This window comes from Girardinichthys multiradiatus, chromosome 18, assembly GCF_021462225.1.
Source record: "Girardinichthys multiradiatus isolate DD_20200921_A chromosome 18, DD_fGirMul_XY1, whole genome shotgun sequence".
NCBI classification, from domain to species: Eukaryota; Metazoa; Chordata; class Actinopteri; order Cyprinodontiformes; family Goodeidae; genus Girardinichthys; species Girardinichthys multiradiatus.
In genome coordinates, this window is record NC_061810.1 from 18,180,663 (window position 1) to 18,206,940 (window position 26,278).

Consider the following 26,278-nt stretch of genomic DNA (forward strand, 5'->3'; position numbering starts at 1 on the left):
TGTCATTGATATGGTTTATTTGTCATAAGCAGGTTAACACGCAGTAAACAATGCGATTAAATGCTTAGGATAAGAAGAACCGTTCAAATCACGATAAAAACAAAAACACTAATGGCGTACAAAAAAAAGTACACATCATGCAGCAGTAATAAGGAAATAAAGTGTCACAGATGTGGTTTCGTGCAGTATTATTGTTCAGTAGTTTGTTTGACAGCTTGTGGATAAAAACTGCCTTTTAGTCTGATTTGAAGATAATTTTATTTAAGGCTGATTTCAAAATAAAACTCAATAAATCTTAAAACGGGTGTAGTGTTTGTTTCATTTTTGCAGTTATCTGGTTTGGAAACTATCCCACAAAGTATTGCGAAATAATGCAAAGACTATTGCGTGGGGACACAAAAAAGAAAAAAATCCCCCCTTGTCCCATCACGGACCTCGTTGAAAAGCTTCATCAAGGGAAGATATTAAATAAATATGTTGTGAAATAGAAAAAAATTGAATGTACCATTAAATGTACAATTTATTTAATACATCATTAAATATTAAGTGTACCACTAATTACGTCATGTCGTCTTTAAAATTATACTTAATTATTCAGTGGCACATTTAATTGCATAATAGTCCATTTCATAATATAATGGTACATTTATTGTTTCTAATGATGTATTAAATAAATAAATGATACCTTTAATTTAATGGCACATTTAATGTTACATTTCTTTCATGTTACATTTACTTCACAACATTTATTTATTTAATGATGATTTTATTGTATTAATTTTGTCCAGTTTGACCCTCCATTCTTGATGCCTGTATAGGAGGTCATGTTAGAATTTGAATCAGGTGTTCTGGAGCAGACACACATCTAAAACTTGCAGGGAAGGGGTCCCTGGGGACCAGGGCTGTGAACCATTGAGCTACAGTTTTTAAATTATGAAGGTAATGCCTTTTTGTCCTTTTGTTCAACAAGTACAGTTCTCTTACTAGGTGCATTTTTCTTTCGTTCCAGCAACTTGAAACATAAAAGTGATGTCATTGTTCAAAGGAAACGATCACTTAATAAATAAGTAAAATACAACTATGTACATTTTGTTTATTCAGCTAAGATAGGCATGGTCTGTTTCCTTGTTTAATATTTTATTATTTCTTCATTATTATTCTTTTTACTTTAACTGGCCTTTACTACAACTAAAAACAGGGACCTAACTGGTCCTTCAAAGAAAGAAATTGCCAAAAGACTAAATGAAGAAAACAAAAATGGGAGTGGCACAGGAGTGGGAGTCGTTCTGAATGGGAGCGGGATGGGAGTGGGAGTCAATTTACCTGGAGTGGGACGGGACAGGATTTTTTTCGTTATGCTGGCCTGGGATTGGGATGGGACAAGAGATTTTTCTGTGGGAGCGGGATGGGACAGGAGAGAAAATCCACTCCCGTGTCACCCTCTAATGTAGAGTCCATCCGTTCACCTCTTCTGCGCCGCACAAAGACACGGTGGTTGGAACCAAAGATCTCAAACTTGGACTCATCAGACCAAAGCACAGATTTCCACTGGTCTAATGTCCATTCCTTGTGTTCTTTAGCCCAAACAAGTCTCTTCTGCTTGTTGCTTGTCCTCAGCAGTGATTTCCTAGCAGCTATTTTACCATGAAGGCCTGATTCACACAGTCACACTTTGTTGTTCAGTATATAATTCCACATGTGTCCACATGAATATATATGTATAAAACTATAGATCAAACATATCATTATGCAAGTCCTGACAAGAAAACACATTGTTATAAAATCTATATAAACACAACTACCAGAAACTCACAGTCAGTGTTAGAGGAACATAATTATCATTAAAATGATCATTAATAATATTATGTTGATCAATATTGAGATAACAATGTTCTGATTTATTAATTTACTAACGGACCCTTAGACCAGAGTGAATTGGTTGTGTCCAGACCACATGTTGGGAAATAGGCACCTTTACCTGTGTACCTGCACCTGTGGGATCTAGCTTAAGCTCTTGTAGGACGATGCTATGGTTGTATAAGTTCTTGAAAACGAACCTCAGATGCTCCAAGATTTGATAGGGGGAACCCTCCAAGTCCTCTTCAAAGAGTTGTTTAGGCGCTGGGAAAGACTCGAGAATCTGTGGCAAGACTTGAAAATGTTTTTTCACAGATGCTCTCCATTCTGTCTGATTAACTTTGAGCTACTTTTTGGAGAAAAATGTGCAAAAATGTATGTTTCTACATGTGCAAAGCTGGTAAAGAGCTACCTCATCAGACCTCCAGCTGTAATTTTAGTGGTTCTCTAAAGCAGTAACTCAGGGAATCTGAATACAAATGCATATTACACTTTTGACAGTTTTCAAAATCATAAACCATGCATCACAATTCTTCACAATTCTGCACTACTTTGAGGTAGTCTAGCACATAATTTATGTCTGTAATGTGACAAAAGTAGAAAATGTTCAAGAGGTTTGATGACTTTTGAAAGCTTCTGTACAAAACTGACATAATCAGCTCTTCTTCAGAGTTAACTTTTTTTATGCAAGGTGTTAAAGGCATAAATAAAGCAAGGTACTTATATTAGAGTAAAGATAAGATTAAATTACTATTTGAAATTTCTGGTAAAAGGAATTTGCTTCATTTTCACATTAAGCAAGATGTAATGATTTTTCCTTATTTATTGTTGTAATTTAATTGTCACTGTAGTACAGAATGTGACAACAGTTAAAGACCCAAATGGCCTGAACACAGTGTTGCCTCACAGTGGTCTGTGTTCATCTGAGTGTGTGTTTGTACTTTCCTGTTTCCAGGTTTTGCTGAGAGCAAATGTGGGATCTTTGAAGAGTTTAATTTGTTATTCTTTATCTTGTTTTACCTTCCAGCTCGGAGCTATCTTCGAGGTTTGAAGAAATCATTACTAAAGCAGCATTTTCACTCACATCAAACACGACTTTGATGTCTTTCACTTTCCAAAAGAACCAAAACATTGCATTATTTTTTTCTGAAGCATGTCAAGTGAAGTCTAGATTTTTTTATATTTAACTGATATTCAGAAAAATTTACTGTTTTGTAAGATTTTGTATCTTTATTGTTTACACATATTACCACCCAAGCCAAGATTCATCAGTTCTGCCCTTTTTTTTTAAAATTGACTACTTTACATCTGCTGTCTGTGGATCTGAACAGATATCAGCTTTCTGAAATTGTCTAAACTTACTTGCATGCTTACAAGAAGAAGCTGAAAAACTTTGTTTAATAATGTACTTAGAAATTGCTTTAGATGTTGCAACAGAGAGCAAAGAGGAAAAATGATTACAGTACAGCTGGAAGAAATACTGCTATGTATCCTGGTTAGTTTAAATTGCTTTCATCTCATGCACTGAGCTCACACAGCTTTAGAAAGCAGTCAGGCTCTGCAGCCGAGTGGGATGACCTCTTGACTGAAAATATTAGATCCTATAGTCTGACGGGCTGATTTAGGTCTGAAATTTGAGGATCGTTTAACCACAAACCATCCCTGAATCACTGTACACACAATTGGGGGTGTGCTTGGTTTTGTCCCCAATGTGCCAGCAACATACAATCACAAACAATGATTACTAGCTATTATTTGCAGATACGTGACTCTATTAGGATCTCATTAAAAATCCTCTCTGCTTTTAATTCCTGTCTTTGCCTTTGTGACACCATTAGCATGTGTGCAAATGGTCTCTGTGAGCAGGGAGTAATTAGCATTTTGAGTACCCAGCTTAATGCAGATTTGCCTCTGGATAGAAATTGAGAAGTACTGTATATGTGCACTAGTCATAATAAGGGGACCACCAGGATAGCGAGCATGTTATAACTGAGCTAAAAAGATGGAGGTCGCCACAGTTGTTAGTGCTATAGGTTTCCACGAGGGCTTAATTACACTCTGCATGTTCCTGATATTTTCCCGTGCAGCCACTATAAACCATTGCTTGTGTCCATGTCGCCCTTCAAAGAATTTATGTCAATTATTAGTCTGCTTTCATGATAAGTGTTCAAACCTGACCGTTAACGAGGGTTTTGTTTGTACTGTTCCTAAGGAACTTTATGTCTAGAAACTATGGAAGCCCTGAAAGGCAATTAAATATATATACACACATATATATATATATATATATATATATATATATATATATATATATATATATATATATATATATATATATATATATATATATATACATACACTCACTGGCCACATTATTAGGTACACCTGTCCAACTGCTTGTCAAGTCAAATTTCTAATCAGCCAATCACATGGCAGCAACTCAATGCATTTAGGCATGTAGACATGGTCAAGATGATCTGCTGCAGTTCAAACCGAGCATCAGAATGGGGACAAAGGTGATTTAGGTGACTTTGAACGTGGCATGGTTGTTGGTGCCACACAGGCTGGTCTGAGTATTTCAGAAACTGCTGATCTACTGGGATTTTCACGCACGATCATCTCTAGGGTTTACAGAGAATGGTCTGAAAAAGAGAAAATATCCAGTGAGCAGCAGTTCTGTGGGCACAAATGCCTTATTGATGCCAGAGGTCAGAGGAGAATGGCCAGGCTGGTTCCTGCTGATAGAAAGGCAACAGTAACTCAAATAATCACTCGTTACAACCAAAGCATGCAGAAGAGCATCTCTGAACACACAACACATCGAACCTTGAGGTGGATGGGCTACAGCAGCAGAAGACCACACCGGGTGCCACTCCTGTCAGCTAAGAACAGGAAACTGAGGCTACAATTTGCACAGGCTCACCAAAACTGGACAATGGAAGATTGGATTAAAATGTTGCCTGGTCTGATGAGTCTTGATTTCTGCTGTGACATTTGGATGGTAGGTTCAGAATTTGACGTCAACAACATGAAAGCATGGATCCATCCTGCCTTGTATCAACGGTTCAGGCTGGTGGTGGTGATGTAATGGTGTGGGGGATATTTTCTTGGCACACTTTGGGCCCAATTGAGCATCATGTCAACGCCACAGCCTACCTGAGTATTGTTGCTGCCTATGTCCATCCCTTGTCCAGCCGACAAATCTGCAGCATCTGTGTGATGCTATCATGTCAATGTGGACCAAACTCTCTGAGGAATGTTTCCAGTATCTTGTTGAATTTATGCCACGAAGGATTAAGGCAGTTCTGAAGGCAAAAGGGGTCCAACCCGGTACTAGCAAGGTGTACCTAATAAAGGTGAGTGTATATATATATATATATATATATATATATATATATATATATACTGTATAAGTCAAATATAATACAGTAAAAGCATGTAAATGGTATATTTGCCACGCAATGTTATCGCCAAGCTTGTATGTTATTGTGCGATATAGAACCAAGACTGTATCTGTATCTTGCAAATGGCCTTAAAATTTGCTGTCAGTACATGCTGATCTAACTTCCATCCATTCATATATGCCCGCTTTTTACGTACAGGGTCACAGGGGAGCTAATGGCAATCTCTAGAGGCCTACCGGCGAGAGGAGGGGTACAACCTGGACATGCCACCAGTCCATCACAGGGCAAAACAGAGATATACACAACAAATAACACCTAAGGTTTATTTAGAGAAACCAATTAACCTAATTGCCAGAGTACCTGGAGAGAACGCACACATAGACGGGAAGAACATTCAAACTCCAGTCAGAAAGACCCCCAGCCAGGAGTTGAACCAAGGATCTTCTTGCTGCGAGGCAACAGTGCTGCCAACTGCGCCACCTTACAGCCCACTTATCATAACTTGTCACAATATATCAGTAAAGGGTATAATAAATCACCAGGGCACAATTTAAATATGAACCTTCTAATAAAATAATGTATGTATTTGTTTATTTAACAAAAATATTTTCCCAAAGTTTTGAGGGTCATTAAAATGTTTTTGGCAAATGTAAGAAATGCTTTTGTGGTCTTTTTAGGTTTGGGCATGAATGATAGTTTTGCCCAGCCTCTCTCTTATTGTTGAATCATGTACAATTCACATAACTAAGGCTGGGTTCACGTTGTACGACGGTCTTAACAAAATCTGTTGTCGTGAAAGAAAGTCTTTCTCTGTAAGCTTGCAATGACTTGCAATGTCTCTCTCCTGACCAAAGGTGATGCAAAACAGATATCAAGCAGTGTCATACAAATTACTGGAAAAGTCGTGGAGTGTGAGTGCTGCTGAAACTGACGTCTGATTCTTGTCCTCTTCTACCCAGTTATGAGTGCTTCTGATGCTGTCTCCTTTCCCTAATTCTCCTTTTCCTATTTTCATCATCTGAGTTTAATAATAAGTGCATTAACACCCATAAATTGCAGTCTAATTTTTCTAGGACTGATATGTTTGTCAGATCTGTCTGACTTGGTTTTGCTACAGCGAGAAGTCATGTAGTCCAGCATCTTCCATTGTGCAGTGTGACATGAGAGGTTCAAGTCCTGTACCATTTTTTAAAGTGCATTTTGTGCCGGGCTTTAGATGCTGTTCTATGTTCTTTTGTGACCTTCTGGACAAGTTGTTGATGCACTTTTGAAGTAATTTTTGTAGGCTGGGTACTCCTTGGAAGGTTCACCATTGTTTCATGTCTTCTTCATTTGTGGATAATGGCTTTCTCAGTTCTTCGTTACAGTCCCAATGCCTTAAAACTCAAAATGAATTTCTTCAAATTGGCAGGATGTGTTGCTTTTGAAATCGTTTAGCATACTTCTATGTTGTCAGACAGGTTCTGTTCAATTGTTTTTTAGGACCTACAGGTCTTACAGCGATTGTTGACTGGTGTGGCCAAAATGAACAAAACATGGCACAGTTAATTCATCATTTAAAAGGGGAAGCAGTTATATTTTCACATATAGGGCAAGTTGGTTTGGATAACTTTTTCTCCTTGAGAAATTGAATCATCTCTTGAAAAAACACAATTTAAATTTGCTCAGGTTTTCTTTGTCTAATATTAAAGTTCATTTGAAGATTTGAAAAATGTAAGTATGATAAAAAAAGCAATAACAAAAGAAATATGAAAGGTGACAAATACTTTTTACAGCACATTAAGCACATTACCTACTGCATGTAACATTTATATGTTCACTTCCTGCAAAGACTGGGATTAAGGAATTGCATATTTCCATGATCCAAAGCAAAACCACAGACACAAATGTTGATATGTACACACAGAGTACTGTGAATCTCTGCAGACTTTCCATTACTGTTCTTGTCACAACTGTGAAGGACAAAAGACGTATCATGCTGTCTTGTCAGTCCCATTACCCTGCTCGGCTTTCTGGGCACAGCTTTTATTTTTCTAGAACATTGCTCTGACTGGATGTAGGCATCACTCTCCTCTCAATAAATGTTAAGACTTTGATAGGCATGAAATAGGAAAGAGAACCACAGCTGAATTTGCCCTTTAGTTCACATACACAGCTCAGCTCACATACGTACACAACATGCAAGGAAAGACATAAACAAGTCAGTGAAGTAGTTCAATCAGATTATCCGTAATTTCTTTCTTCTGTGCACCAGTTTTATTAAATAGATCTTCAAATTGTATGTTTTTTATTTATTTATTAAAAAGCAGCAATATTTTACGTTTTCAAAGGAAATCATTATCTGAACAAAAACTTAATTTTAAAATTAAAGCAATATTGAAAAAATGATCCAAGGGAATTAATGTTACATCCACTTTACAGCAAACTACCCCATGAAATAGGATGTTTTGTAATGTAATGTTTTGGTTACAGTCTCTAGCAGTATCACTCTCTATTTCAGCCCTTTGTATTATTTAACACTCCTTTTAAAACAAGCAACAGTTATATTCATGCACATTGTGTTCATTTTACAAAGTGCATGTGCTCACACAAAATACAGAGGGCATACAAAAACAGTAATCAGGCGGTTTTAGATCATATTTTTAATTGGTTATTGGTGAGCTTTAGAGGCGCACGCTTAAACAAAATTAGAAAACGTTTCTCTAATGACCAAGTGTGTGATATACCAGGATGCATAGAGCAGTAAAATAACACTAAGGTACTCTACCTGCTTTGCAACATTATAAGAGTCTAATAATTTTTCGAAAGATTAACAGTGGTGTACATAATCTTTGAAAGATTTTAAAAGTATTGCATGTTTTATAAGTGACGAATCATCGAAATTTGTTATCAACTGCTGCTTGAATGTTACATTTCCAAGGCTAAGACATACATTAAACATTAGCAAGCATAATTTATCACATTGGGACAAAGTCTTTTGAGTTAATTAATGAAAAACAACATGGTATTCCTTTGTCCCTGTAATTCTTCAGTGTGGACTTACACACACTTTGAACGATAAGCTGTGTCCAATTTGTTTCTTGCTTTATTACCCGTGCACTGCGCCTCACAGTTGTAAAAAAATTATAGGAGTTCACAAAATATTTAGTTGTTTTTTTAACCTGAGACAACAATGTTGCACAATGAAATATGAACAGGTCTGCTACTGTTTGTCAGCTCTTTAAACCAATCATCGCTGTCCCTCTAATGTTCACTGAGTCAGTTAAAAAGAGCTAGATAATTAGTCCACAAAGCAGGGTAATTATCCATAGATGGCTCTGTTTTCCTCTTAATTGAAGCAATTTACATTGCAACACCTAACTATGAATTAGTGTGTCTCTGAAACTGCAGTGAACAGAATAATACACATTTACTGTGTTGATCTCTTATCTATTCTGTTGTATTTTAATGCATCACAAAACTGGATTAAAGGTTTATCTGAGACTGAACATTGGTTCAGCATTAATTGTTGCATTAATTTCTCTACTACGTTTACTGGCGGTGAGGAGTGTGACAGCACATGCATAAACGCGAATCGACTAACTCTGTGCTCCACTAACCAGCCTGAGATCACGTGACACCAAGTCGCTGATGTAAATTCGTATTCTCATAGAAAATAAATCGTATTCACAAACTGTTATAGCATATTGTATTCATGAAGAATAAACCACAACTGTAAACTTGAACTTTGTGTTTGTAATTTCTTGAAGTTGTAACATTTTATTTTGTATTCTTATAGAGAAAATATACAATACCTCTTTTGGATTTTACTTATGCACAACTATTGACTTATATACACACATTTCCGTCTTTACATTCACATTGTTTTTGACAACGTTCTTACCCCATACGTATCCCTTAACATTAAAGCCGGTTGCCACATTTGGAGCTTTCCCTCTGAACGCTTCTGTCATCTGTCTAACAAAATAGAATCTAGTTAAAATGCAAACTGAAAGCATTACCTTTGTTTACTTCTGTATTTCCTTTTAAGTACTGTCAAGGGGCAACTAATGGGCGAATCTGTCGGATCTCTGGTGATAACTGCAGAGATAGAGGAAAGAGCGAGAGAGAGAGAGTTGGGATGAATGTTTTGGCAGATGAAAAGAGAAGATGATATTGGCACAGTGCTGGGGGTATTAGAGAAAGTCATTACTGTCCATCATCAGGCAAATGACGAGATGTTTAAGAGGAGATGAATGACCCCATTGTTGGTCATTTTGGATTGGCAGCTATTGGGCTCTCATATTTCAATTAATATTTGATACATGAGGATGGTTGTTTCAGTGTGTAGATTTAGTGGTGATGGACTATGATGTGCAGGATCACTTTTACATTTCATCTTTCAAGTGGAGGAATCTTATTTTCCTCCTTAAATTAGTCTCTCCATCTATTCAGCAATCCTCCACTTGGCTATTGCCTCTTTTATTACAGAATCTATTCTTCTGTTAACTGAATGAAATAATGTATAGCTCAGCAGGAGGCAGACTAACCAAGCTGATCACAGAACAGTTATTTGTTCATCATTCCCTTCAATGCAGCTGAGCAGGAATAAAATATGGTGGCACCTTGAATTTAAATTTAAATTTCACTTTATGTTAAGTTTTTCCTTTACAACAAAATAACCGTCAGTGATGTTGGGTTTTTAATGAGAAACACACTTATCATTAATTTAATAATTTACATCAGTACATTTACATTTGTAAATGGTTAAAAAGAAGTTATTAAAGTAATTAGCAAGTCATTAAAGGAGTCACAATAATACCTTTGAAAGTGTAAGCACACGTGACAGGACATTGCCACAATACGGCAAGTCATGAGCTTAGCACTAACCAAGATTTACAAGTTTCTTTATTTATTTATTAAAACATAAATGTCTTTTTTCTCAATTACTAGTGGCATAATAATTGTCACCTCAAAACTTTTCTATAAGGTAAATGTCACTAAAGTATTTTATGCATTTCTTGCTTAAGTTACCAGGAGCATCGAGGAGTAATTTGTGACTTTCTGATCACTGCAGTGTAAATCTGACAGAGACGCCAATTTCTCCACGCCCCTCTTTATAATGGGAAAGATCAGGGAACATGCCTCTGAAGTAAGTTAGATGTGTGTTGATCCTCACAGACAAGGAGATGGTAACAAGGCAAAACAAAGGCTTGTCAGTATCTACAGAACAATTATTGAGGCATGTTAAGGACTGGATGAGGACTTGTGAGTCTTTTGCCACAGCACACAGTGAGGAGGATGGTATCTCTACAGCTCACTGATAGAGATTGGCAAGAGTTTGTGAGATTAGGCTTCAGGAATAAAAGATTGATTATTTTAAGGCACTTTACAAATCTTTCCAAGCAACACGGATAAATGTGGAGGGTGTGGTATTTATTTTCACTTGATCAATGTTGTACACTCTATTATTTATATTAAAAAATGATATAGTTGAAAATATTTACCTTTATGCTCACACCGTTATGGTGTGAACATAAAGTGTGCAGTGACTAATGCAATGACTGAAGGTTTTTCTAAATAGTTATCTTCCTTCTTCCATCTATTTGGAGCGTCATTGTTTTGTATTGTGTTTTCATGTTGTTTTCCTGACTTATTTGCTAAGATCATATTTTAGATATAGTTAAGTTCCTCGAGTCAAATGTGCTGGGGGGTATTAGAGAAAGTTAAATATTAGATCAGCAACTTATTCACAACATAGACAGCACTGAAACATATCATGGTCTGGATGCGAATAGATGATGGTTTGACTCTATCAGAGGCTCAAAACTTCTAGTAACTGTCACATTGCTTTTGGGATTGAAGCAGACATGCGGTGAAGATGGATGTCAAATTTCTGGAAACTCACATTTTCAGGCTGTGTTTGATTGACAGACGAGTTAACATCAACATGTCACTTTAACACCAATCACATTTGGGCATCTTTCCTCAACATGCCCTCTTCTGTCCTCCAAAGTAAGTCAGCTTGTATTTTGTCTTTTGGCGCTTGTAAGCTGTTGAGCCTCTGCAAAAAACCAAATACTTCACATTGGAAAACTGTACATTTTATTGAAAAAAATCCCATGAAGACAACTTGAAACAACTTTACAAATAGAAGCCCACAAATATTTAGCAGAAATACTATCAACTGATGTAATAATACTTTTCTATTTTTTTCCTTTTTTATTTGGTTTAGACTTAGCTCAGATAGTTTCAGAGTTGTTTTTTTTTATGTCTATGACCGAAACAATAAAAATATATGAAAAACAGCATGAGTCCAAAGTTACTGAAGTGTTATACGATTTTGTTTGGAACACTAAACTTGGGTTTGGGGAACTTGAGCACATTGCCAACCCAAGAAGGATGTAGTGATAGCAAAGTCTTTAAAGTCTACAAAATCAAGATTTATTTTGCGGTTTGACCAGTGAGGACAGAGAAATGAGAAAAAGTGCTGTTTAAGAGGTGGTCGTCTTGCGACCTAGCAGACCAACATCCTATCCAAGACATATTTTCTGCTCCAGCTCTCACCTGCATTCTTACTCTTTGACTATAAATATGATATGTGCCCTTCTAAACAGCATGATGCGTGTATTTATGGAAAAAATACATCTGCGCACAAACAGTTTCCGTTCGGCATAAATTGCTTTGGCAGTGTTCTTGTTCAGTGCAGATGTGTTTTTCAAGAGTCTCCTGATTTTTAAGCTGACCTTTCTAGTACCAAGGTCATATCAGCACTGCAGCTGGATAATTTAGTCTTAAATTGTATTTTGACAGAAAATCAAATAAATTTGAGAATCTTGGCAGCTGTGGATAATGTACTGTGAATCTGATGTTGAGTGTAGGGCAATCATGCATATAACTGCAGTTTTAGATTTAAAAATTGTTTTCTATTTGTATAGAGGATGACTAAAAAATTTCCATCTACAGTAAGTAAATCAAAATACAAATGCTTAAGAAGGATCTGTAAATATTTTAATCAAGATTGATACTTGAACTCTGAGCAAGTTTATGGCAGCACTTTTGATTCTATAGTAATTTTTTAAATGAACAGTTATCCTGGGTTTTTCCAGTTCTCATTTTATGCAATGTTCTAAAAATTTAGTTTCAGTCCCCAATAATCTGTTCTTCCAGGAGTACTGGCAAGTTAACAAGTTAGAGCAGGGATTTAAGCTTTTCACCCTTTTGAATCATATGGGTTTGTATATAAATGTGTGCCCTTTTGTTCCATTAGTAGAACTGTGGTCCATATGGGAAGCGAAGCTCAGTCCTAACAAAGCAACATGTACAGTACAGTGCAAACGTAATGAAACACCCCTTTGTTTATTTGCTGCAAATACCCAAATGGATAGGTAGGTTTCTACAAACATTTAAATTGCTGCTAAGGGTTTCTGTGGCTCTTGTTGTGATTTTGGCTACTTTTTACAGATGTTTCTGAAGGTCATTACCTGAACAGTTTCAAGTGAATGTTTTCTATGCATTTACAATGGACCTATTAATAATTATAGTTTTTAAAAAACCGGACCTACTTCAGTAAATAACATATTTTTTTTCTGCAATGCACTGGTCTATGGTGCACACTGTACTGCTCCTAATGTTCAGGGTTCTGGTATTAGCACTACTCTCCACCTGCAACCGTACAGGACAGAGTAGGAATAAGAAGAATGGATAGAAGAAAGAATACATTTATAAAATCCTAAATGGCTCAATACCTTTGAACAGGAGCTTTGGGTGGGGTAATTAATAACATTTAAAGTAGGGTTCAGATTAAGGTCATGATGTTAACTGAGGGTTGGGTGACTCTGTCCTCCATTAATGGAAGTTGAAGCAGTCCTTTAAAATGGATTTCCTGCCTGAACCTTGTGTGTGTTTGTGTGTTATCTGCCCAGTGGGCAGAGTGGAGAGCAAGCTGATGTGGCAGGACAATAAATGTTCCTGAGGCTTGACTGCAGATGGCTCGGATAGCTGCAGAGTGCAGGAACAGATGAGAAGGACAACCTCTGGTGGAAAAACTCGACAGAGAGTTGTGCTGTACCGTGAACATTTCCCAAAGGGCTTGCTGGCAACAAAAGATGAAAACTAAATGCACTAACCCTTTTCAAGAATAAATATGTTCTGAAATAACATAAAACATATTGCTCTCATTCAGAAACACAAGCCAAAAAAAAGCATAAAACACAACCTGTGTTCTTATTTATAGCTGTATTATAACTAATTAATATACTAAGACCATAAGCCCTTTGATTTAGTTAAGTACATAGTTTGCAAAGAAAAATGTGAATTTGTTTTGTAAGTCAATGCACTGATTGTGTATAAATACGCAGCTCACAAGCTATGTTGTGTCACTGACAACTCACTGATTTTCTCCTTGCTTCAGATGACGCATGCCTGAAAATGACTGTGTCAATCTCAGTTTGTGGGGCCAAGAAAGCGACAGAGAACATCTTGTCAAAAGCAATTAAAACACAAATATAAGATCATCTAAATCAACGCCATATTCTGTCTCTTGTGAAAACAAGAGGCCTGGGGTTTACTCTGTTGACTATCAGCCTCTATTGCATCTGTTTTGCTTTAAAATGTCTTAAAGAATGCAACATGCCACAAAATATCTACATGAGTAAACACAAATCATACGACCAATCTGCCATTTGTAGATGTGCATAATTTTACTTATTCTTTTCTGTTCACACAGGAACCTTGGGAAGTCTGGGCTCAGAGTGTCATGCTTGGGACTGGGTGAGTCCTCTCTGCTTCAGGGTTTACACACCCTGCCTTCCTGTCTTCCTGCTCTGTGATCAGCCTGTCAGGAATTCTGCCGACAACCATGACCTTTCTGTGTGTTTGTACCTAGCTTGTGTAGCAAAGTTGAAACTACATTAACTGACAATAATTTACCAAAATTAATAACTTTAAAACAATTGGAAAATAACATAAATTCAAGGACTCCTTATGTATTGGACTTCAATTTGCTTTTACTAAATTTGTGATCTCTCAAGGTCATCTGAAGTGATCTGCAGAAAGGCAGCTCTACAGGTTAAACTTAACATCAGAGATGTGTGTCTTGTTATAGTTGCTGGTAAAACTTGTCCCTATCACTTAGGAAAGTAAAACCAACCATCCCCAGCTCAGCTTCAAAATGTAGCATTACTATGGGAAGAAGACAACAAACACACACAAATAGTCCCATGTGCAGCATTGCTATTTCGGTTACCAGGCAGAGATTTCAAAAACAACAGCTGAGGGATATCTGGTTACAGTACAATACAATGCATATAGCCAAATATCTTCCTTCTCTCACTGAAAGAGTTCACGGGTAATATGCTCAAACTGAGATGGACTGAGGATGACATGCAGCAGATGCCAGGGATGATGTAGGGACAAGACAATGTATCTCACAATCAAGATATTATCAATGAGTAGTTGATGTAACTGGAAACTCTTTGTGGCTTTCATGCAACTGATAAATAGGTGTGTTGGCTTCAATAGTTAAACATTGCCTGACATCAAAACAGATTAAATGATTCAACACTTGTCAATTTGTCCATGATAAAGATTTGTAAAATGAATGAAAATAAGTGTATTTATTACTACAGTAGCCTAATCTTACCCCGCAACAATCTCCAACATTGATCTTTATTACTGTGCATGGTGGCTAGATGAATTTGAGTCCTCGCCCAGCCTAGTTTATCACAGCTTCAGTTGTTTTACATATTCTGACATCATCTTCCATCGTGCAGTGTGACAAAAGCATTTTTTAAATGCACAGTGTGTTGGGTTTCACTTGCTTGCTATGCTCTCTTGTTTTTCCCATTTTGAAAAATGTCTCATGCTCCAGGGAAACAGGAAGTCATGTATGACTAATTAATACCTCATGGATGCTTTGATCAGCTGGTCAACATCTGCATGTAACAAAGGTGTAATTATGCTGACAAGCTATTTTGAGATTAAACATGTTATGTATATTTAAATAAATATTTATGAAATCAGTATTCCTTGTATAAACTATATTTACCATTAAAATACTTTATATCACAACTTTTGGAATTATAGTAGAAGGTTGTGAAATAGTTTTTAATTATGGATTCTGTTGACTTTCTAAAACGGAGTCCTTTAGAGAAGGTCAAATATGTGACAAAACTTTATTTGAAAAGGAAGCTACAGTTCACGTTGTTTTCTGTCTCTATGGAGGTGTACAAAAGGTTTATTAATTTTAATGGCACCGTTAAATAGACTTTTAGCGCAATCATGTGTGGACAGATGTGACAAATATTTTCTCAGTGCGTCTGTCCAGGACAGATTAGATTTACCTGTTGCTCAACAGAACAAGAAAATCATGCAGCTGCAGCAGAGACACAAATACACAAATTAGTGTATAAATAACAAATAATTTAGCTGAGATTGTGGATTTATAAAGAATGTTGCAATACAGCTATATAGTTACAGTATCAGCTACAGTATCTGCTGCAACATTATTATAAATAATGCTACAGCATTTTTATAAAACAAAAAAGCCTTTTATCATTTAAAGCTTTGTTATCCTGTTCTTTTAACACCATTGACGTGACAAATAACAATCTGATTATTAAGTGAAATGCATTTAAAAGTGAAAGGAAATTAAAAACTACAATAATAACAAAGCAGCGAGTGACGTTTTGTTCACACTTATCAAGTTCACATAATTTAAAATTTAAAATGCTGTAGTAAAACCTTTGACTGATGAGTTTTTTAAAAACAATTTAATTTATTTTAGACCTCCTTGACCTATTCAAAGATTAAATACAGTCCAACAACCATTCAGCAGATAATGTCATATAAGGTGGTTACAACACCAGTTCAAAGGTGTTTCAGGTGGAGTCAAGCAGCTCTTTCAGAACCTGCACATTATATGCTAACTTCATTGTTACTCAAATGTTTTATTTCCTATTTTTCATCCAGGAAATCTTCATTTGAAAGTCAAAGTGTGGGCAACATTTCAGTGTCAGACCTGCCAGGAGTCATTATGATTTATGTTAAACCCAGATTCTACAGATCAGATCAAAGCTTTGCCTGCGCATGGGACTCATCCTTTAGCTACCCTAGACTAGCTGACCTTCAGCAGATACTTCAGTAAGAGTTCTCAAACTGCTCAGACACTACTTTTAACCATATACTCTCTCCTTCTCTAAAATGTTGTTTTCAGTAATTATTAACCAGGGATTCCAATCTGGTGCTGCAAAATGTGGACAAAATAATGCTCTTCATATTGAGCTGCCTTCTGTTTTCTCAAAAGCCCATGTTGATTTTATATTTATAAATCCTCAGATTAGTTTAACATAGCTCACTGTGAGATTTTAAACTATGAAAGCAAACAACATTTTATTTTGTCTTGTATTTAAAAAGGAGGGTGAGTTTTTTTCCCCCATGTTCCCCTGTGTGTCTATTAGGTCACCTCCAAAGAGGCTATCTGGTGCTGTTCAGAATGTTTATTTAGTCAGGGTATAATGTCCGGCTCCAACAACATCTCTGGCACCCCAGGCGGTTCCTGGTAGTCTAAGAGGTCTGGTTGAGCTGCTCGGTGCAGAAAAGGTCAGCCTAATGTCTGCGGGCCGCCGCATGCAGTGCCTTGGCTAGACATGATGCTGGCAGGGGAGATGAAGTTAGAGGACAAAGAATATGATGCTAAATAGTGTTTGGTTGTGTCTGTGAAAGGAGTCATGCCACAATTTTTTTTCTTTGCCACCAAGGCCAAATTTGTTTATGCTGGTGTTGTCACTGAATTTGTCTCAAAATGTTTAAACAATTTTTTTGTTCCCGTGAGAGCAGCTTCAGTTTGAAGTAATGTTGAAGTGCGGTGCTTGGCTTGGGGTTCTGTGCAGCTCACTAATCCAAATCCAGCCGACTCGACTGGGCTGACCTTCGATGAAGTAGAAAATTCCCATCCAAACTGTAGTACATATTTATTGTCCAGCTATCATAATTAATATGATTGGTATTAATCCTACACCACACACTCCCTTTGAACCCATTATCGGTCTTGGCAGAAACATTATCATTATTGCAGCTCCCAGCCTACCGTCTTTCCTGTTTTATATTGGCAAACCTACGCACATAAAACCAGACTTGTAAATCTAAATCAACAATCCTGTTAAGAATACTCTGACTCTGACAATAGTCAGTTGATTTAGTTGTTTGTTTTTTTGCATTTTTATTGAAGCACATTTTTCATGCTCTGTTTTGTTTTCTTTCTGTTGAAATTCTTACTATTGAAATACAGTGGCTTGCAAAAGTATTCTCACCCCTTAAAGTTGTTGACCTTTTTTCAGGTTAGGGCCGCAAACATCTATGTAATTTATTGGGGCCCTATGTTATAAACTCACTGAAATGACAGGATGTGAAAAAACCCACTGAAAGTAGTGCATACATGGGACGGGGAAGGCAAACAATAAAGCTTGTTTTCAGATTGTTTTAAGAATAAAACCTGAAAAGTGGCGTTTGGATTCTGTCCCACTGTGTAAATTTGTAACTTTGTATCATGTTTTTCTACAGTAACAGCTGTAAGTCTTTTGGGTTATGTCTCAACTAGCTTTATATATCTAGAAATTAAACTGTTGTCCATTAACCTTTGAAACTTCCTCTAGTCTGCTCAAGAAAAGCTTTCACACATCATCATACAGCCTCCTCTTTGTTGCATGATGCTCATCGTAGGAGGGTGTGTTCAGGATAATGTTTAGTGTGAGGTTCCTGCCAGTGTTGAACAAGTAGCTCAGCCTGGGTCTCATGTTGTTGCTCATGCTTGCTGTGTTCCCTACGTCATTTGTCGCAAACTGCTTATGTGTGTATTTCTTCTGCCGTATTTCAGCAATGGCTTTCTTGTTTCCATTCTTCTATAAAGTTTTGTAGAGTCTGGAAATAATAATTGTCCCATTAACAGAATCTTCCACATGACCTGTGAATCTTTGCAACTCCTCCAAAGTTATTATGGGTTTCTGATTAATGTTATCCTTGCCAGGCATGTTAGATTAGGAGAATATCCTTGTCTTAGGTCTGCCAGCCTGGCATCAGGGTAGATGATGCCATCATCTACCTCCTGCACCAAGCTCCGACCTCGCTGGAACAGCCTGGAAGCACTGTGAGGATACTATTCTTTGATTTCCCCAGTGCTTTTTATAACATCCAGCTAGGATTTCTAAGTTACAAGCTAAAGCTGTCAGAAATGGACCTCTATCTGTCCCAGTGGATACTAGACTACCTCAATGGCCACCCACAATAAGTGAGGGCACGGTAATGTGTCTCTGACATGCTGAAAAACTAAGGAACGGGTGGAGGATTTTTCCGCAGGTGCAGAACCACCATACTGACAGCGGTGAACATCCAGGAAACTGACGTTGAGATAGTGGACTCTTATAAATACCTGGGTGTTCACCAGAACAATAAACTGGAGTGGAGTCACAACACTGATTCTCTTCTATGGTGTAGTATGTTGGAGCAACAGCTTATCTAGTACAGTTGACAGGAAGAGGTTAGATAAGCTCATCAGGAAGGCCAGCTCTGAACTTGGATACCCATTCTTTCCAGTGCAGATGGTGGGAGACAGAAGGACTCTAGACAAAAAACCCCATCACTTTTGGACAATGTCTCCTACCCCATACATAATGCTGTTGCAGAACTGGAGAGCTTCTTCATTGATAGACTGCTGCTCCCTAGGAACACAAAGGAGCATTATTGCAGATCCTTCCTCCCAGCAGTTGTTAGATTTTATAACCAAAAGGCTCAATAAGTGTTTACATACTTGTTATTTGCAATTTTTCCATTGTTTTTAAAAAGTGTGTTGTTTTCTCATGTACAATTAATAATGTGCTTTTTCTAAACTTTAAAATTACCCTACTCTGTTGCACATGTTTGAGTATGCCATTTTAAATACCGGTACAGTTTTTCTTTTTCTTATGCTGTAAATGTTTTTTCTTTACTTATTTTCTTTACTTATTTTTTTCTTTACTGTACAGTTTACTCTTATTTTAAATTTTTTTTTAATAGTTTTATATCTGTCTGACTACCTGTTTGCTTCCATTTGCCTTTTATGTTGCTGCTAACACACCTGAATATCCCCCCTGTGGGACAATAAAGGGTATTTCATTTCTATTCTATTCTATTCTATTCACGGGGCGACCGTGGCAATGGTGGCAGGGCTTCGTCCGCTATGTCTATCTCAGTTGTTGTGTCCTTGGGCAAGATACTTCACCCTCCTTGTCTGCTGATGGTGGTCAGAGGGCTCGGTGGTGCCTGTGTATGGCAGCCTCATTTCTGTCAGTCTGCCCCAGGGCAGCTGGGTCTACAATGTAGCTCACCACTGTCAGTGTATGAATGGGTGGATGACTGAATGTAGTGTGCAGTGCTTTGGAGTCTCTGGGGACTTGATAAAGCGCTAAATCCTATAAAATCTACATAAAATCCAGATAAAACGTGTAACGTAACAAAATGTGAAAATGTTCTAGGGGTATAAATAATCTTGAGAGTGCCATAAACCAGAAGTAATTACAGAACTGACTTTGAGAGTGTCATCAAAATGTTTAAATTCATGGAAAACTTCACTCAGAGGCACTCATCAAGTAATGAACCACACATTCAGTTGTGTTAAATCATGACCCAGCAATCTGTTTCTCATTCTCACTGGTTGTGTGAATTAAAACTATCGACTGAGTTGCACATTTTTTTGGAAACGAAATCACAGCTGCATCATGACGCTTTGAAAAATACACTCAGGAGTTTAATTTACATAAGACCTCTTCCTCTCAGAAAATCTCCTCTCATTGCTGCTCAGAATTCTCTGCAGCCACTTTCTTCTCACTATTCAGCAACACAGCTGAAAGCTGAAAGTAATCCGGATATTCTTTTTTTTTAAGTAGTTAATAAGCCTGGTTTATCAAAACTGTATTTAAAAAGTGATATGCAAAGGTTATTGAAGAGTAAAAAGAATCTGCCATTAGTATTAAGTAGTTGGGGATGGTTGGTAAAACCTATGTGCAGAAAGGGCTACAGGAAAGTAATAAAAAAGACTTAAGCAATTCAAAGTAAGGAATTCATAGTAAAACACCAATGGACCCAATAAAAAAAAAAGGAAACTAAATGGGAAAGTGCAAATGGTAAAATCAAACCATCAATCAATCAATCATTGTCAAAACAAAATGGTACATTTCACACAAAGATCTGTAGTAAAAATACTGTCCATACAGTAGGTGAAAAACATAGGAGCAAACATAAAACCAGACCAGATAAATAAAACTTCATCAGACAAAGTAAACCTAAATAGATCAAACAATTACATATTATTTGTAAATATTAATGTAGTGTGTCAGTTACACCACCAAATGGTGGTATGTATAAAATGAAAAGTTTGGGACCAAATGTCAAGCCTTAGCGTACTCCATGGTCCAACTTTTAACATTTTGAACAGTTTTATAAATTCATTAAGAACTGTCATTTAGATGAGAGTTGAACCTCTAAAACACATGCAGATGTCAATCTGTCTGAGCCTGTGTAGGAGAATAGAGTGGTAAGCATTATTGGTGGTAAGCAATACTACTAAACAAGAATTATTATTTAGTTCTTGCCATTAAAGACAGAAACATAAAAACAGTAACCCAACAAAACTCAGATATTAACGACCACTGGCGTGTTGACTGACTGACTAGGCCCACACCACTACTAAGTCTGATCCAGTGTCAGTGTTCCCCAAGCATGTATGCAGCTTCTGGAGAAAGGTCATTAGAAGTTATTATTGTGGTGGCAACATATCTGGATCCTGGGTGGAGCATGGGAACCATAGATGTAGTGGACACACACGCACTAGCATTTTAATGGCCATTGAGAATCTAAAGAAAGAATGACCAGTCTTGGCTCATACCAAGGCTGCAACCTCATTACACCGATAGCACACTGGCTGTGCGGCAAGTACCTTCCAACTGTACCTGGCTTCAATCAAATCGATCTTTCCAGAAAGCTATCCCCAAACCACATGCCAACAAAAACTGTAGAAAGAAGAAGAAGAAAAGCTCATCAGTCCCATGTTATAATTTAACTACAGTTATCGTAGTGTATGTATTGAAAAAATGCAAATCAGCCCCAGGCTTCAGAGACTTGGGGTGATTGACTGATAGAGATCAGTACAGAACATTTTGGATTCTTTGTGCATGCTTGCTTCTCACTGAACCCACCAGGAAAAAAAACAAAAAAAAATGTTTGGCGGGTACAAAGAGTTTCACAGCATAATCATCTTCACACAGAAGATGTTCCTAATTTTCCTCAATCCAACTACCTGTACGTTCTGATGGGCTGTGGAGAATTAATAGGGGTCTTCATCCAGTATGAATGGGGTCAAGGTTTAAACTGCTGTTTCTTGGGAACATTGCCAAAATTTTGAAAGCTCTCTAAGAAGCTTGTAAATGTAAAACTTTAAAGGCATGTAATCATTTTCCATGAAAACTTAAGATAATAGGGACAATTATTTTCTATCACCATAGGTGGACAAAAATCTCCAGGGTTAATAGAGAATATTTTGCTTTGTTAACTTCATTACTTTGTACAGTGGGCTGCAAAAACTGTAATGCTTTTGTATTGTTTGAATGTCAGATAAAAGCTGGCAGACATTGAACATATGTTAATATTGCCCACACAATGTCATTATGTTAAGCACAAAATACAGTAAGAACCTTAATGGGACAAAGCAAAGAAAATATAGCATATCTTTTCTACCTTCTATAAATCCTTCCCAAACATTTTCAGATCATAAAAAACAAAAATACAACAAATTCAAACTTTTAAACTTCTAATCTTCCCACAGTAGCAACACCAAGGAGCCTTAACCGTCTAAAATAAATTTTACAGTGCGACAGCATGCATCAACACATGGGCCGAGTAAGAAAATGATCACAATAATTCCAGGAGCAGATGGTGAGTCCTCCACTGAGCTCTGAATTCATAAACCCAGACCAACACGATGTGAAGAAACTAAAATTCACAAAATTACTTTGGGAATTTCTCCAAGACGCTGACACAACACTTTCAAAGCAGGACATTATAGAGGATTAGTGGTGAAATGGAAAATTTGTCAATATAAATATTAATTTAAGGATTTCCGATCCTTCTGAAAGTATTATTTAGTACTCGGCTAAACTGTTTTGCATTTAAAATTTTACTCACTCTATTCCCTAATTGGTTACGCTGTTCAACATTTGGTCTGCTTTAGGCTTTTAAAAGCATGCCTTGCCTTTAACATTAAATCCTCTAGAAAAGTTACATTAAAAGGCATTTTTAATGTACTGGATGTCTTAAAACACCGGTTTGTGCATATTTGCACAAATTTGCACATTTGTTTCATATTACCAATCGTATTTTTAGGGTCCACTACTCTACTATTTCTCACCAGTGCAAAAGTATATACAGTCACAACGGTTCTACTGTTACTGACTTTAAATCAGGCGTGTATAATTCTGGTCGTCATGGTTTTGGTATTTTGGATATTTTAAACTTTCCCTGCTACAACACACGGGTTTGAAATAGAAGAACAGTCCCCTAAAATTGTGTGAAAGATCTGCAGGAGCCTCCCAATAACTCGAGAAAGGTCATATTCTTGAGGACATATGAATATACACATATTGGTACTCAAGTGGAAGGAATAACATACATAGTTTTCAATTTATAAAAAAAATTGGATTATATTTGAAAAGTATGCATTTTAATTCAGTCCATACTTTAAAATCACCTCTCGCTGCAATTAAAGCTGCAGGTCTTGGGGGATGTCTCTACCAGCTTTTAACATCCAGAGACTGATCATTTTTCACATTTTGTTTTGGAAAATCACATAAGTTCAGTGCGACTGGATGGAGAGCACCCATGAATACCAATTTTCATATCTTGTCACAGATTCTCATTTGGATTTAGGTCTTGAATTTGTCTGGGTCAGTCTAACATGTGGTCATGCTTTGATTTACACAATTTAATTGCAGCTCTAGCTGTATGTTTCGGGTCATAGTCCTGGTGGAAGGTGAACCTCCATCCCAGTGTTGAGTCTCTAACAGCCTCCAAAAGGGTTCCTGCCCTTAATTTAGCTACATCTATTTCACTATTAACTCTGACCCTTTTCCCTGTCCCTGCTGAAGAGAAGCATCCCCACAACATCATGCTGCCACCACTATGTTTCACCATGCAGATGGTGTTTTCAAGAAAGTACAATTGTGGTTTCATCTGGCTAGAGCACTTTCTACCACATGTTTGCTGTGTCCTCCACATGGATTGCAACAAACCTTAAATTAGATGTCTTTCTGTCAACAACATCTTTCTTCTTGCCAATCTACTATTTAGGCCAGGATTGTATAGTGCACGACTAACAACTGTCCAAAAATTCTCCCACCTGAGCTGTGGATCTCTGCCGCTACTCCAAAGTTACCATGGTCCTCTTGGATGCTTCTGTGATTACTGTTCTCCATGCCCGTCCTGTCATTTCATGTGGACGACCATGTCTTGGTAGGTTTGCTGTTGTGCCATACTCTTTGCGTTGTTAATGATGTATTAAACAGAACCTGTGAGATGTCTAAAGTTTGAGGTGCTGTCTTGTCACAAAATACCACTTTAAACTCTTTATCTCTGACATGTTTGTTTGTGTTCTTTGGTCTTCTTTACAAACCTGTGAAGCATTCATAGAACAGCTGTGTTTATACTGAGATTAAATCACAAACAGATGGACTTCGTCCACTAATTAGGTAACTATTAAAAACGTTGGCTGCACTGGATTTCATTTCAAGGTACAAAAAGGGGGCTGAAAACAAAATGCTTTAGAAATTATGTATCATTTTTCTTCCACTTCACAATTAGGCATTACCTATTGTTGATCTGTCACATAAAGCACAGTAATACACATTAAAGTGATTGTGGAGAACAGTGTGGAACATTTTAGGGGTTGTGAATACCATTGCAAGGCACAGTAAATGTATTACATTAAGAAGCACCACTCCCTGTCAATGGCTGCACTTTAGAGCAGGAAATATTTTCAAATATTATTCGGAAACTGATTGCAAATTTATTTATAATTCATTCCGCCACTATATATTAGGAGACAATTGAAAATCTTCTCACGTTCTGCTAACATCTAAGCAAAACATTATACAATTACACCTCAATTTACATCTCTCTGAAGATCTAAATTGACTCTAAAAAATCAGTGTCTGCTTGAAACTGAATTAGTTAAGCAAAGACCATCCTGAGAGAGGAACCTGGAGGATGGACTGACTGATAGGCCATTAACAAATTCATGAGAACTTTAAAGCAGGGGCAGCCTGCAGCCACAGATAACCCACTTTTCCAGGCAACACACTGACCGTGGGGTCTGCAGTGGTGTGCTATCAGCACACACACTTGATAATAGGTTAGAATTATGGAGAGATTATTTTAATGTAAAAGCTGGTAAGGGCTAACATAAAAAAGCTCATGTAGATTTCATGCATTATTATCTCAACGTTTTTTATTGTTTTCTCACACACTCATAGCACATTTTTCAGGTCTGGAGTGTCTTCTCTGGATTCTTGCTGCACTGATGCGGCACTATTAATGAATTTTAAGAAAGTTCCCCAAGAAAACCCTGCAGTCCAGCAGTGTGTAAGACAGTAGCTGGATGGAGCGTGTCACTGTAATACTTCTCAAGGAAAGATACAGAACAAACCACTATCCTCACAACTTTGTTTTCTACTGTAAAGTTATTAATAACATGGCTAAACATATTGATGGGGATTTTATTCTGTAGACTTTCAGTAATAAAGCTTATTGTCATGTTTAAGCTTCTTGTAATTAACCCTTTTTGATTCATTTTAATGGTTTTTAAAGTCTGCTTTATTTGTTTTCCTGCATCTTTTACTACAGACCAGAACTATGATTTGAAAGTGGCTATTGTTTTGCATTTTACCCTCCATGTTGTGAAAACTACAAAACACAAGATATCCTTTTTGTAGAGCAAAACTCACTGCTGGTCAGCTGACTGAAAGAATGCTACTACATTCGTTCTTTACCTACGAGAAAGACTAATTTAGCAGCTAGAATATATTTCAACTGGTACAAAAACAAGGACAGTCATGGTGTGAAAGCCTGACCCATCCCTCATTCTTAAGGTATCCGAGTTTTAAAGCTAACGTTAACATCCAATGAGCAGAACATCTCTTAGCAACCAATTGCAGAATGACTTCCCAATTGGATAGCCTGACTGATTACCAGCAATTATTGGCTTGCTATACTTGCATTAGTTCCAGCAAAAATTTATATTATGTGCAATAAGCACTTCAGACTGAATTTAACACATTCATTATATATTGTGGCCTAAATCTGTCGATCAAGACTAAAATAAAAAATGTTATTGCTCACATAACAGTAAAGTTTAAAAATTTAGCAGCAGTTGGGAAAATTGTAAAGCCTTTTGTCTAACCCTTACAAACCTAATGAACATGAGCGACTTTTGATTCTGCTCTTATGCCATTAGTCTATAGATAATGATACTACCTTTGGTTATCAGAGAGGCTTGAAAACCTCTTATAGTTTGGAGGAGGAGTCTTTTTGTCTACTCCCTTCTTCAGAGCTCGCCACAGCAAGCCAGTAAAACTTGCTCACAGACTCGGCAGAGGTTTTACACTGAATGCCCTTCTTGATGCAACTAGGAATTGAACCCTGTTCACCCATATCAAAGACACTGAATTACCACACTACACCACAAAGAGACTAGGTTTTTTATAGTTTATGGAGCAAAATGATGACATTTCTGTATTTTGCTCACTATTTTTATTCTGCCTTTTGGTAAAATGTCTAAAAATGATTGAAATGATATAACACCTGAAAGAAATAAGGAAATCAATAAGAACTGGAAGAAGAGCATAGACAGGACAAAGTGATGCAACTAAACTGAAAATAATATAGTATATAGAGTATAGGTGGTTGGTGTCTATAACGTACAATAAAGATCTTCAGGCGTAAATTCACAATTCTGTAGT

General features: G+C 37.0%; 1 protein-coding gene across 4 annotated transcripts in view; it reads left to right on the plus strand.

Moving 5' to 3' along the window:
• The window catches only part of kcnab1a (potassium voltage-gated channel subfamily A regulatory beta subunit 1a), a 156,208-nt gene that overhangs the window by 97,338 nt on the left and 32,592 nt on the right, over positions 1-26,278 (plus strand). For all 4 annotated transcript variants that reach the window (XM_047392606.1, XM_047392607.1, XM_047392610.1 and 1 more), the window contains exon 2: positions 13,969-14,012. In XM_047392606.1, the coding sequence (XP_047248562.1) occupies positions 13,969-14,012 (44 nt within the window). The remainder of the gene's footprint in view (positions 1-13,968; positions 14,013-26,278) is intronic.